The 14,844-nt window shown below is 41.8% G+C and overlaps 2 protein-coding genes across 8 annotated transcripts in view; one reads left to right on the top strand and one right to left on the bottom strand.

Annotated features, from left to right (window-relative positions):
* Positions 1–7,364, bottom strand: part of ARHGAP29 (Rho GTPase activating protein 29) — a 105,532-nt gene extending 98,168 nt beyond the window's left edge. Inside the window, exon 1 of the mRNA XM_083444811.1 lies at positions 7,260–7,364. The gene's annotated coding sequence lies outside the window, so the exon portion shown is untranslated. The remainder of the gene's footprint in view (positions 1–7,259) is intronic.
* Positions 7,365–7,373: 9 nt separating this feature from the next.
* The window catches only part of ABCD3 (ATP binding cassette subfamily D member 3), a 44,279-nt gene continuing 36,808 nt past the window's right edge, over positions 7,374–14,844 (top strand). For all 7 annotated transcript variants that reach the window (XR_014512320.1, XR_014512321.1, XR_014512322.1 and 4 more), the window contains exon 1: positions 7,374–7,507. Coding sequence is in view for 2 of the 7 variants with exons in the window: in XM_083444906.1 (XP_083301032.1) it covers positions 7,389–7,507 (119 nt within the window). In the remaining 5 variants the exon portion in view is untranslated. The remainder of the gene's footprint in view (positions 7,508–14,844) is intronic.

The following is a 14,844-nucleotide window of genomic DNA, read 5'->3' as shown; positions in this document are numbered from 1 at the left end:
TGGTCCCAAAGCAGAGCAATACGTTTGGCACCAGCTTGGCTGCAGGAGTTGCCAGAAGGAGGCATACAAGGTGCCATCCAACCATCTTAGGGAATCTACTCCAGATTTGTGTAGGGTTTACTCCTTAGCCCTTTCCCAAAGATATCCCACAAGGCAACAGAGGTTTAGGATCAGAGTTTTCCTTCTCCAGGTTGATGAGTCCCATCTGCCCCTCACTTCCCTCTATAGCACTTGCACTAACCGCCTTCTTGACTGTTGGACCCACTATTGGTCTCATTCGCTCAATCCGCCAGAGCCAATCTTTGTCTGCAGGGGAAATTCATGGCTCACCGAGGATTTGAGACCCATCTGCTACCCTCAACTGGTTTAGTCAGCCAGTCAAAGCCATTTCCCAAGTTATGGCCACTGTCTCATGCTGACAGCTTCTAAGATGCACAGGTGAGAGGTGATTACAGCACGGGTACCAAAGGTGGACAAACTACCCCAAAGAAGCACAACGTGTCCCACATCAGAGGTACTACCGCTCTTCTAAAACCCCTTACACCCAACATTTAAACTTCATAATACATTATGAAGTACTAACACAGTGGTTCCCAAACTTGTTACTCCATGGACCACTTGAAAAATGCTAAGGGTCTTGGTGGATTTTTTCTGCCCATTGTAGCAATTGTAATGCACTGTGCTAGATGCTGTATGGTTTTTAATTGTCTTTTTACAAGCATACTGTGGACCACCTGAATGACACCCGTGGACCACTGTTGGTCCAAGGACCACAGTCGCTCTTATCTTGTCTTCCTCATTTCGACCCTTGCTGAATGTCAGCCTTCTGCAATGTGACCTGTTTCTATCCCTTCCATGTTGCCTTGGTGCAATTAAACAGTCATTTCCAGATGGGCGTGTTGGAATAGGAGAGAGAAGGGAATCCAAATTGTTTAGCATGGTTAAAATGGATTATTTATTTACACCAATCTCTCAGTGCACACCAGGTCAGTGTGTAAAAAACAACAACCCATTGAGCTGGTTGGTAATAGGAAAAAAATTATGTGATGTAAAACATGGGTTTGCATAGTGCTCATCTTCCTTTCCTAAAGGATGCCCTACAAGGGGAAGATATAGAAGGCTTCTGAAAATTGTGTGCATGAAGGTCATTTTCTCCATGTGCTTAAGAATTAGGAATGAAGAGGTGCCTCCTGCAGCAAAATACTTGCCTGCCATAATTATCTTATGGAGCTTGACTCACCCTTGCCTCAACTTCCAGAATGAAGCTGGCAGCTAAAACTTTGTGCCTTCCCTGATGCTCATAGCATGCCCCTCCTCTTGAATTTTCTATATTTTCTTATTGTACTTCATGGATGATTCTAATGTTCTCTACTCCACTTCTATTTGCCTGGCTTTTAAACCCTTTCTACTCACTAAAAATTATATACAGATTCTCCCACGAGTGTTATTACTCAAAGACCAAGAGATACAGCAATTAAGATGTAACTCTTACAAAGCACTACCAACATCTTGAACCGGCTCCAGGGATGAATCAGAAGACAAAATTAATACGCTCATGTGGGAAACCTGTCAGAAGGCTTGTTCACATGAAAGAGGAGCAGGACCTCAGGCTAACTGCAGAATGCCATGTCAGTTTAGCAGAAATGCAAGTTTCACTGGGAGGCAGCAATACTGCACAGACCAGGTTAAACATGCATATGTAAATGGGAATGGCAATTATCAGAAAAGGGAAGTAAATTTAAGATCATTAACATTAATTTGTTGCAGGCCCAAGATGTGGGCCGTCCAATTAGGCTAAGAGATTGGGAAAACCTATGGAATGTAAATTTGAAATTTACAGCCAGCTATAAAATAAGAGAGAACATGATGAAAATGGCTCATAGGTGGTACCTCACTCCTTCCAGATTATCAAGAATGTATAAAAATTTGGCGAATGCTTGTTGGAGATGTGGAGGAAATAACGGTGACATGATCCACATGTGGTGGACGTGTGAAAAGATTAAGATTTTTTTTTGGGGGGGGTAAATATACGATGAATTAAAAAAGATGATGGGGATAACTTTTACTAAAAAAACGGAGGCATTTCTATTAAGTATTTTAGATAAAGAGATCCCCAAAAAACTAAGAGAGGTATTCTTGTAGGCAACCGCAGCAGCTCATATACTTGTGGCCAAGGGATGGAAAGTTCACTAGGCTCCAAAAATAACATTGGCAAATCAAATTACAGGAATTGGTGGAGATGGCTCAATTGACTAGCGAACTCAGAGGAAACTCAAAGCAAAAATTTGTGGGAAAATGGGATGGTTATAGAAGATATGTTCAAAAATACAATAATAGTTTTGACTCCATGCTAGCATTCGAGTGATAAAGGAACTAAAAGGAGGTGGACAACAATTAAGGATTTATTATATTTTCAAAATGTATGGGAAAATTTATATAGAAAGGTTTATTGTTTTGTGTACATTCGATTGTAAGATAAAATATATGCTAAGGGACTTGACAGGAAGTCAAAGTTGAAGAAAAGATTTTGGAAGATAAAAGGGGGGAAATTACTTTCATTATTATCATTTTGTGCGTGGGGGTGTGGGTGTCTGCATATATGTGTGTTTTTGTATGATATCTTTGGGAGGAAATAAGACGGTAAATAGCAAATAACAAACTAAATATTGATGTATGTAATTTTTATTTCTTAATTATATTTAGTGGTAGTATGGTTGTATTGTTTTTTGTAACATAAAATCATTCAATAAAAAATATTTTTTTTAAAACAACAACAACATTCATTTATTACCATGTCCCCCAATACGGTATCAGCAGCATTTCAACTTAGATGTTATAAAGTTGTACTACAAGTCCCCACATGATGTGCTGCACATTTTCTGTCTCAAGCTCTGCCCACACAAAGGCATTTTCTTTTTTGCAATAGCAGACCGCCTACAGATGGCTTGACCTTAATTTGCTGGGAGTGTCTCCTTCCTCAGCAGGTTATGGCTCACTCTAGCATTACTGGGTTCCAAATGAGCATTACCTACCCTTTCTGGAGGCTTCATGTGGAAATCCTGGGATCCCAAGCATGGCACAAAGACTTTCTCATGATACCCACCAAGACCTCCTATCCCACCCAATTTTTATTTGTAAATGTGGTTTTTTTAAAGCTCATTTATTTTGGGAATTTGCTTGAATTTTTCCATTGCTTTGTTGTTCAGGGGGTGTTCAGTTTTTCTTCTGCTAAATGGGTATTTTGTGGTGCCCATGACAGATTTCAAAATGCACCCCCAGGCCCACAGAGCTTAGGGACCCTTGCAGGAAGTCAACACTTCTCTAGTAGTTATGATAATCCTGGTTCTCACTTTCCTTGATTGCCCCCCCCCCGCCACCTTTTCTGCTTCAGTCTCCTTTACTCCTTTACTGATGAGCCTGGATAGCTCAGTTGGTTAGACCATGGTGCTGATAATGCCAAGGTTGCAGGTTCGATTGCAGGGGGTTGGACTAGATGATCCTCAGGATCCCTTCCAACTCTACAGTGCTATGATTCTGCTATGATTCCTTTACTAGTCCTGCATCTCTTTTATTTATTTATCACATAAATATAGAAAAAACACAGTATAAAGTAATATAATAATAATATCCTGCCTCCTCTGGCACATTGGCTTTGGTTATGTTTACAGCCCTCTACCCGTTTCAGGGCAAATCCTGTGCAAAGCTCTAAATGATGTGAGAAGCCTCCATGAGTAGAGAACTTGCCCTTCTTCATAACTACATCCTCAATATTACAAGATGAAGGGCAATGCCCCAGAGGGAGCAAAACTTGGCAGCATGCGCTCACACTCATTTGCACATTTCTTTACACACAGGTAAATGGAACGCCCAACCTCGGCTATAATCTGATAGCATGTGTGTGATTAAATCATAGACAGTATTGCAAAAGCACAGTTTCATTCAGATGCAATGGCAAATCATGCTTCCTTATCACTTGCAAGGGAATGTGATTAAGAAGCTTCCCTTCCTAGTTCGGAAGGTCTCAAGCCATAGTTTCATCTTATTTTTCTATTAAAAAAAAACACAGGGTGAGGAAATGTGAAGTTGGTTGTGTGTGGCCCTGAAAAGCAGGAGTGTGTAACTTCATTTTTTTTGCCACCAAGGACATTTCCCATAACTTTACTCAACTTGCAGTAGCTAGAATAGTGAATGCGACAATACCTGTTTTCTAAAATGGTGACATTGCAAAAATGGTGCTTAAATCTTGCCTTGGGGCTTGAATACACTCTAAACAATAGACACAAATCTATAGTTCAATTAGCACTCTGAAGTTTCTGTAATAAAAAGAATATTTAAGCGGCAAGTCAAAACACGAAAGATGGACAACTCCTAACAATTATGTCTATGGAAGAAAGTCTTGAGCAACCTACGTATGAAGAAAATACGCTGTAAACAGAAATGTTTGATTCATACAGGAAATGTTAATCAACTTTCACACTACCAAGTCTTGGATTCTTGGGTGTACAATACTTAATTACTTTTCCATCTTTCACTGACTAAAATAAAGGCAGATCTCTGGTTTTTAAGGGGAGGGACTTTTATTGATGAAGAGGTTGTGATCGAAAACTAATGATAGGTAAAGATAAAACACTCCTGACAATTAAGTCCAGTCGCAGACAACTCTGGGGTTGCGGCACTCATCTCGCTTTACAGGCCAAGTGTTTGTCCGCTTCCACAGACAGTTTTTCCAGGTCATGTGGCCAGAATGACGAAGAGGTTTCTGGCGAAACCAGAGCAGCACATGGAAATGCGGTTTACCTTCCCGCCGGAGCAGTCCCTATTTATCTACTTGCACTTTGACATGCTTCCAAACTGCTAGGTTGGCAGGAGCTGGGACTAAATAGTTAATTCCTTTCATTGGCATTGCTGGCACTGAATACATTTGCTTCTCTTCCAGCACTGCATCCATGTTATCATCCTGAAGAGCTGTTTTAGGTAGTTGAAAAACTCAGCCGTCTTTTTTGCTCATGAACTCATGACCTTTAAAGCCCTAAACAGCCTCGGTCCAGTATACCTGAAGGAGCGTCTCCACCCTTATTGTTCCGCCCGGACACTGAGGTCCAGTGCTAAGGGCCTTCTGGCGGTTCCCCTGCTGCGAGAAGCCAAGTTACAGGGAACCAGGCAGAGGGCCTTCTCGGTAGTGGTACCCGCCCTGTGGAACGCCCTCCCACCGGATGTCAAAGAGAAAAACAACTACCAGACTTTTAGAAGACATCTGTTTAGGGAAGCTAGCAGGCATTAGCCCCCTGAATCAGATTTCATTGAGTCCACTTTCCCCTTGACCCAAGGAACTGAGTGCCTCCAGGCCTACCTCTAACAATCTCCTTTCCCTTCCTCCCCTACAACAAGCACTCTGTGAGGTGAGTGAGGCTGAAAGACTTCAGAGAAGTGTGACTAGCCCAAGGTCACCCAGCAGCTGCATGTGGAGGAGCGGGCCCCGAACCCAGTTCACCAGATTACAAGACTACCGCTCTTAACCACTACACCACACAGGCAGAAGGCCCTGTCTGCAGCTAGAGAGCTGGCCCTTTGAGGACTACAGTTCTAAAAAAGGAGGCATTATTTTATTGCATTTGTTAGTTCCTTTTCTTACATGACAACTCATAGCGACTTGCATTAAAACCAACAACAAAAACCAAAAAGCACAACAATCCAAGAGAGGCTGGGAGATGTGACTAGTCATAACAGCTTGCTACTGTCTCACTTTAACGGTTACAACCGTCCTAGCATCTTGCCAGCTCCCTCAGTTAGTGTGAAGAAGGGAAAAAGAGCATCCCACACCCTTAACTGAGACTAACTGAGCAACAGCCTCTCCCAAGCCATGTTTAAGAGCAGCAGAAGTGGCTGGGGAGTTCAGATTTTATAAAAAATTAAAATTATTTTGTAAGTTATCTTGTTACTCAGTATGGTATTTTAACATGATTTTTAAATGTATTGTGATATTTTACGTATTGTGACTTTGCTGTTATTTTTATTGCTCAGAGTTTAGTAATGATTCATTGAAACTGTTGGGAGTGATTTTCTGTTTAATTATTATTCGCTGATATTCTTAGAGTTAATATTATTGTGTGCTATTATATTCTAATGGATTATTGCATATTACCTAATTTGATATAAATTGCTTATTTTAAAGTCGCATTTTCAATTTTGACCTATTTGTATTGGATCAGACTGTTATAAGATGTGTGATCTTTGTTGTATATTTTGTTGTTTTTTCAGCTTCTCAACTGCCTTGTTTATCGCAATATAGAAAGGTGGTGTACAAATTAAAAGTGAAATAAAATGAAATGAGTGGGGGCTTAAGCAACTACAGTTACCCTTCAAATTCTTGGGAGCCTTGGAACTGCCTTTCCTGCTAAACAAGAAAGACTAACTAGCCCAGTTATTCATTTTGCAAGACTGCAAACATGAAGAAAGAGGAGAAACCTGTAGAACAAGTTGAATCTCTTATTTAACCTTAAATGAGCCTGTCTTGTTGTGCAACTGTAAGCTGTAGGTATAATGTGTCTCGGGTGGGAGGGGGGAAACAGGATACATATACAGCTTTCCAAATGGGAGATAACAACTACAGTACTGTTCAGTATTTGTGTTCATAGGGATGCCACAGGAAGGTGCAAGCGTAAAGACACATGGTAAAGATGTATGTGCCTGCGCAATATAAAAGACATCCATACACACAAACCCACCTGTCACACAACAATTGGCATTTTGCTCGCCCATAACGGCGGGCGCCCGCTCTGAAGTTCGAACCTCGCACCATAAACCCTGGGAAGGTGGAAACTTGCAAGTCTTCCAGCTGTTGCGACTACAACTCCCGTCATGCCCCACCACTGGCCATTCTCGCTGGGGCTGCCGGGAGTTGTAGTAAAAACACACACACACACACACACACACACACACAAAACAATGGGGTTCTCCGCCGTTGCGGAGAATCCGCTTCACTAAAAAAAAAAGAACCCACTTCACTAAAATATTTGGGGGGGATAAAGAACTAACACCCTTCGTACAACACACGACGCGTCTATAACGGCCTGAGGAGAGGCGACCGAGCGCAAGCGCTCTTATTCCCTCAGAGGCCGCTTGCCGTTATTGCGCTTAACCAGGCCGGGCGCCTCTCGCTCGCCTCCAACCAACCAAGGTGGTGTGAGGAGGAGTCGGTCCTGAGGCGGGCCTGGAGAGGAGTGAGAGCGAGGGCAGGGCCTCAGCCGCCGCGGCCTTACCCCTCAGCTGACAGGCGCCGCCTCTTTCTTTCCCCCCGGCATCCTCCGCGCTGCGGCGAGCCTCTTCCCCGGTCGGCCGCTGCCGCTGCTGCTTCTCGGGCTGCGCTCGCCGTCGCCTCCGCCGCCGCCATGGCCGCTTACAGCAAGTTCCTCACCGCGCGCTACTCCACCATGGCCGGCGCCACCGCCGCCGCTTGCGCGGTGCTCTGCCTGCTCAGCAAGCGGAGGAAGGCGGCCGCCCTGCACGGGTCAGTCGGGGGCGAGTCATGGGGGGCCGGGGGCTTTGGGTGTGGGGTGTGTGTAGGGGGCAGCCGAGAGAGTAAGTTCCCGGCTGCCTCCTCCGCCGACAGGATAAAAGAAGGGGTTGGGGTGAATAAAGTGGCCCCCGGTAGTCGAGGGGGTGATTTAAGGTCGAGGGGGGTGGGAAACAAAGGGAGACTCCAGAGGGAGCCTTGCAGGGACTCCGTAGGCGTGGCATTTAAGGGAACATTCAGAAACTATTCCGTATCGACCGAGTCAAAGCCGCATTGTGCCTTGATCCCTGTTGCTTTGCCCAGGGGCTCCGAAGTCTTTCTATGCCCTCTTTGTTACCTGGACATCCTTTTACCTGGAGGGTTTCAACCCGGGAAAGCATGTGGCTCTTCCTTTCCCGGGGATGGTTAGAAATGGCACACCTTACGCACATTGCACCTGTTGCACAGGTATCGAGGGTCCGGTGGCACACCTGTTGCGGCAGGTAGACCTGCAAAATAGGTGCTGTGCAACAGCCCCCCCCCCCCAGCTTGTGTTATCTTAACGATGCTGTGTCTCTTATCTGGGATAGGTACTATATTATGTTGGGCTTCCGACACCCATCAGTCCCAGCCGGCGCAGACAAGGGTCGTGGGTGCTGAAAGTTGTAGCTCATGATATCTAGTGGCACACCAGACCCTTGGCTGCGTTCAAACATCTGAGAGATTAGCTTATAGGAGAACGTAATATTAATAATTGGTGTTTACATAGCATTTTAGAGTGCCAGAATATCTTCACATGCACTGCTTTGGTTACTGTGACAGCAACTGGCAAGCTGGGTCAATCTGGGGGTTGAAGCTTTGAATTGCACTGCACAAAATGTGACAGTAAGATAGTACTAATTGCTGAACTTCTGCCTGTCACACAGTATTTAAATAAGTCATACTTAAAGAGATGGAAACACTAAGGTTCAGCTGAGAAAGGAATTAAACTTTGCAGTGCTGTTAGCGTTCAGATGGACACCCCATTTCTCCCCCCTGGATGCTACTGAAGTTTGCTCCAAAGACTCCCTTTTATTCAGAAAACAAAGACAACTATACTTTTCTTTGGATATGGGAAGCACTGTCACCTGGGTTCTTTAAAGAGGCATGTGCATTGCCTTATGGGCACTTGTTACTTAGCCTTCATAAAGCACAGATAGCTCTGGATTATTCCCTGTAATTTCATTTATCTAAATTGCCCAGGGCAAGATTTCCCAAAGAGAAAGTTGCAGAAGCACAAGGAGTGTGTGTGCAGAATGTAAAGACCATGTGTAAGCATGCATGAGTTCAAAAGGGGACAGGGACCTGTGATTCTGGATTTTAATTCCCTTATGAATATTCTGAAGAATGACTTGGCAGATGTATTCAGCTTAGGAGATATCCTAAATGCTTGAAAAAAATGCAGCTTAGGATAAAGAAAGACTAATATTTATATATGGTATGCAGGTTGGCAGCTGTCATAGCAGGGATAATAAGATAATAGTTTGGGCAGTGATATTTATAAAATACTTTTCATTTGGTTTCAAAGTTGCACGTGTGTATAATCAGAGTGAGAGATCTAAAAGATAGACTCACTCGTATCTAGATCATGTATGTGTCACTCCTTTCTTTCTTTCTTGTCACTTGTTATCCAACGATCTCCAAGTAACCTACAACATTGTTAAAGACACAAATAAATATATTATACCACAAAACAAAACAGAAGACAGCCCCTATAGACACAGAAAGTTTTGACAACAAAATAATAACAAACGTTATTGTAGACTGTCAAAGGTTGGATGCAATTGATGCAAAAGTTTCATAACTATTGGGCAATGATCAGTTTTATTATATTTCGAAATGCTTTTATGTCATTATACATTTTATATTCTGCATAATACTATGTTGCCTTGAGGTACAGTCTATAAGGCAATGTTTGAAGAGAAGTATTATATATTGATATGCTATGAACAATATTTTATCCAATGTTAAAATACAATTGTAGCCATCTTTTGAAAGTGAAACACTTAAGACCTTAAGCAATCCCCATCCCTGGCCCCTGGTGTATCACCGTGATGTGCAAAAAAACTGATGTCCATGTGTCTTGTTCCTTTAGGAACAAATTTCCTGTAGACAGTGCTCCTAAGAAGAGGATAGCATTGTCACAGTAAATTATTTTAGAAGATGATAACGCCTTTTTGGATGCTGGTGTGCATTGTTACAACTGAGATACAACATATGCCAGGAGTGGCAAAATTACTGGCACAGTGTTGCAGCAGGGATGTGTTTTGCTCACTGCCCAATGCTTATCATGTTTGCTTCATTATTGATTATAAGTATTTCAAATGATAAAAAATAAACTTATGAGTGATATCCAATGTTCATCATACTCAGAGTAGACCCACTGAAATGAATGGGTGGGGTATAAATAATTATTAATAAAATTAATATTATCATTATTATTGACTTGTCCATTGACTTTAATGGGTCTACTCTGGGAATGATTAATGTAAGATGCCTTACTGTGTATGTGCATGTATGATTAAACAGACAAGTGTGGGATGCAAAACAATGAATTGTGGACTTGTTATGAAGATAGTATTACTATTTAATATTTGAGTGCCTGGAACGTAATAAGTGTTAATATATATCAATGAAGTGACATAATTTCTGCCCAGAAATTTACACAGTACAATGGTACCTCGGGTTACATACGCTTCAGGTTACAGACTCCACTAACCCAGAAATAGTACCTCGGGTTAAGAACTTTGCTTCAGGATGAGAACAGAAATCGTGCTCCAGCGGTGCGGCAACAGCAGGAGGCCCCATTAGCTAAAGTGGTGCTTCAGGTTAAGAACAGTTTCAGGTTAAGAACGGACCTCTGGAATGAATTAAGTACTTAACCCAAGGTACCACTGTAGTTGGTTACTTCAAGACTGGATTACTGCAATGTGTTCTGTGTGGGGCTCCCCTTGCACTTGATCAGAAGGCTGCAGTTAGTGCAGAATGCTGCTGCACAACTGCTGACAGGAGTGAGGCCTTATCAGCATATAACATCTGTACTCAGAGATCTGCACTGGTGGCCAATTTGCTACTGGGCCAATTTCATTGTGTTCCTATTAGCATGTAAAGCCCTTTGAAACTTGGGAGCAGCTTATGAGATTGTCTTACCCAACATGGGCCCAATCAACTGCTTTGATTGGCAGAATTGGCACAACTACAGGTGCCACATACTACCTGTTCCACATTTGTAAGAACGCAGCACTTAACACTTTGGAACTCCCTGCCTATTTAGATCAAGCAGGTGTCTTCACTGTACTCTTTTCAGCACCCAGTGGCGTAGCGTGGGGGGTGCAGGGGGGGCCGGCCGCACCGGGCGCAACATCTGGGGGTTAGGGTTAGGGGGCGCAAATCCACGGGTTAGGGGGTACAAATTACTTGCCTTGCCCCGGGTGCTGACAACCCACGCTACGCCACTGTCAGCACCTGCTAAAAACATTCTTGTTTAGATAAGCCTACCTAGATGCCTAGGAAGTTGTGGTGATTTTAATCTGTTTTAGTATTTTAACTTCCATATGTTTTTAAGTACGGTATTTTATTTATTTATCTTTGAGGGGTTTTTTTCATAATCAAGCAGCGTATAGATTTTATGAAATAAATAAGAATATTGAAAACTGTGGCAGATGTAGTAAGCTTGATGAAGCACTCTGCAAGTCCATGAAAAAGTTAACTTTTGAACTCATACGTTTAAACTTTCTTGTCTCACCTGTAGAAGCAGAAACATATCTATATTCTTTGTAAATGCCATATGGTAACCTTGTATGTCCTGGTATAGTATAAAAATAGTCCCATTACCTCCCATTTGCAAGTAGTGTTTACTTATATGAACATTTGCTTGAATAAAATAACCTTATTTCTACACTAGAGCTAGTTTGCCAAGCTGATTTAAGTGCCAAACTGAAATAACATGCAATCAGATGTTGTAATACAAAGTCCAAAGTAGGTTGTCATATACTTGTTTACATCCTCTCTTCGGTAACTGAGACTCTTCTGCTTTTAGAAGCTAAGAAACTATTATTACTATTATTATTAAATAGCATTTAATTGGGTTTCATAAACAAGGAACATAGGAGCAATAATAATAAACACAGGAAGAATAAATAGACCAAATATTCTCATGCCATTTATATCACAAAAATAGCATAATAAATTTGCAGTAATATCTGCAACATATGGTTCATTATTAGTGGTCAGTGTATAAGTTCTTGGTTTGTGAATTGGTTTAAACAAAAACAAAGGAGGGGAAAGTGGAGGTTGGAATTCCCTCGATTAGTTCAGTTTCCAGTTGGACCCATTGGTTTGAGGTATCATCTAAAATAAAGTGGATGGCATGTCTTGGTTAGCAATAAAATATAGTTTCAGGTTTGGGATACCACAGCCTTCTTCCACTGTGGGGTGGTACAGGAGTTTGGCATTTATTTTGAGTCCTTTGCAGGAAAAAATAAATGAATTAATTTTTTTTCTGCCACCTTCATATCTGGTTGAGTGGGATCCAAAGTGGGAGTCATTGGAATAGAAATCACAGTTTTGGTAGGATCATCATTTTTACCATTGTTAAACTGTTTCTGAGGGTAAAATGGGTGTTTCTCTATTTTTTTCAAATTTTGAAGAATTGTCTGCCATACGCGGGGTTGTTTTGTTAATACAGTCTACTAAGGTTTCTTGTTGCAATTTTTCCTAAATAGCTAAGCGTTGTGTGACAGAGTCTAATGCAGGGGTCAGCAACCTTTTTCAGCCGTGGGCCGGTCCACTGTCCCTCAGATCATGTGGTGGGCTGGACTATATTTTGGGGGGGGAAATGAACAAATTCCTATGCCCCACAAATAACCCAGAGATGCATTTTAAATAAAAGGACACATTCTATTCGTGTAAAAACATGCTGATTCCCGGACTGTCCGTGGGCCTGATTGAGAAGACGATTTGGCCGCATCCGGCCCATGGGCCTTAGGTTGCCTACCCCTGGTCTAATGCCTGTGTGTTCTGTGAATGCTTTTTGCATCTTAGGTGATACATTGAAGCATAAAGCTTCCAATTTTGAGAAGTTAACCTGCAGGCCTGTTAGTGTTGCAAAGTTGTTAAGATCTTGAAGTATGGCTGCTCCCGTGTTCAAGAGGTCAGGTGGGTCATAATAATTAAATAATCAGCAAATAGCCCGATCATGCAGTTTAGTTTTTCAGTTTGGACTCTCTTAATGTCTGGTGGTATTCAGAGGCATATAGCTAATGGTTCTAAAGCTAGGATGAACAAAAAGGTAGAGGATAAACAGCCTTTCTTTGTTACCTGTCAAATCCTTACCAGGGATGAATTTATATTGTTTATACTATTGATATATACTATTGTTGTACTGTGTGTTTTGTGTCTATGGACTGCAGTAAAGCTGTGTGTGTGTTTATTCTTACTGTGGCAGAAGATGCAGAGTGTATTTGTTTCAAAATGTGTATAAATTTCGGGTCAATTGCAATTTAGATAGAACTGCCAGCAAGTAGTCCCATTCTAGGCAGTCAAAGGCCTTGAGAATGTCCAAGGCCATGACTACCAGTGGGGAAGTTGTCCATACCACATTTTATTATGTTTAAAAGTTTTCTGATTGGTTCACTGATGTTTCAATGGGGGACAAAACCAGCTTGGTCTGGGGCTATTGGTGCAAAAATATATTAATCCTGTTGACTAGCACTGATGTAAAGATTTTGTAATCCTGGTTAATCAGAGATTGGCCAAAAAGATTCTACCTGATGGTTTTAGGATAGCTGCAATCTTGGAGTGGTACCATGTTTTAGGGAGGGGTTCCCTTCTCATTAGGTTGTTAAATAGGCAGCCCATAATGTAATAATGTTTCTTTGAATTGCTTATAAAACTTGGAAGTGAAGCCATAAGGTCCTGAGCCTTTATATGGTTTTAATTTTTTAATAACAGTCAATTTCTTCAAGGGATAAGGGACTAACTAAAAAGGTTTTCTTAACATGAGTTAGTGAAGATAATGGGTAAGTTTTGTAAGAAATTATGGATATCAATTTTTATTTGTGGATTGTGTAGTATATAATTTAGAATTAAAGGAGGCAGCCCAAGTCGAGTGTGTTTGTGCGTGTGTCCATCTTAAAGAAATAAGAACCAGCATATTGTGAGCCATAAATAGTGAAAACGAACTGCTGAGTGGCAGTTCTTATATAGAAAATGGCTATTTCCAGTCAAAGTAATAATGGACCCAAGTTGTCAAATCTAAGGCTAGGGATCTCTACCATAGCCTTTAGTACCCCTACCACACTACCTAGAAATTATTGATCTGGATTCAGGGTTAGAAAGCAAACACCTTTTCTGCAGCAGAAGGGTTATCATACAATGGCTGCCCATAACACTAAACTTTTGTTTACTTGACACAAAGGTTTAAAGAGACATGTGGGATCTTCTCTCCCTTGAAGAAGATAAGAAACAGCTTGGGAGGAAAGGATGTGTGTTTTTTTGTTGTCCTTCTGGCTGGAGGAAAGAGGCACTTGTTACTGGTGAAAAGATTTGTAGGTGCCTACATTAGGACACCTGTTCTAATTTATACATTTGTTTACAATGTTTCATCCCGATTTGATGTTGACTTTGATTAGAATGTTGTGCAATTTATTGTTAAGGGCTTTATAGTCTTTATTACCAACTCTCCTGACAAGAGTTTGATCATGATTACCGAGTTCCGTGGGTGTTAAAATGGTGATGCAAACTCAAGCAAGCATATTGACCTTTCCCCTACTGAAAGGAATTTTGCTTGGTTATTACAGTGTAGGAAGTTTGATATTGGTGAACATGAGTCATTCAATAAACTTTACACTTTGCCCTAGTGACGTTGGGGGAACAAGGTGAAAGTTGAGGACAGACAACCTGAGAAATACTGTTGTGACCGGCCTGTAAATAGTAGCATTGCATTGTATATGTCCTTGAATGTTTGCAGGTTACATGTTTCTGAAGCCATTGGGTATTTCATTTCACTAGAAAAGGGGTGGGGAGTCTCAGGGTTTTGTGTCTGGCCCTCAGGACCCTCCCTAGGCCATGATCTCTCCCTGGGACATTCACCCTTTTCTATGGCCATAACCCCCTCACTGCCTTCACACCCTCCTTGAGTGATGGTCCTTGAACTGGAATATGTCCTTGAACTATCCATACTATCCATTGCTTGCCTGAATGGAGCGTGTCTGTGCGTGTAAACCTGACTTTTGTGTGTTTGGAATGTAACCTATCGTACAAAGCTAAGAGTCAAAGCCATTCCCCCAGGAAGGGTTTTATGAGGGAATTTG

This window comes from Podarcis tiliguerta (assembly GCF_965153285.1).
Source record: "Podarcis tiliguerta genome assembly, chromosome: 6".
NCBI lineage: Eukaryota > Metazoa > Chordata > Lepidosauria > Squamata > Lacertidae > Podarcis > Podarcis tiliguerta.
The sequence above is the reverse complement of the archived record's forward strand: the minus strand, read 5'-3'. Positions and strand labels throughout refer to the sequence as shown.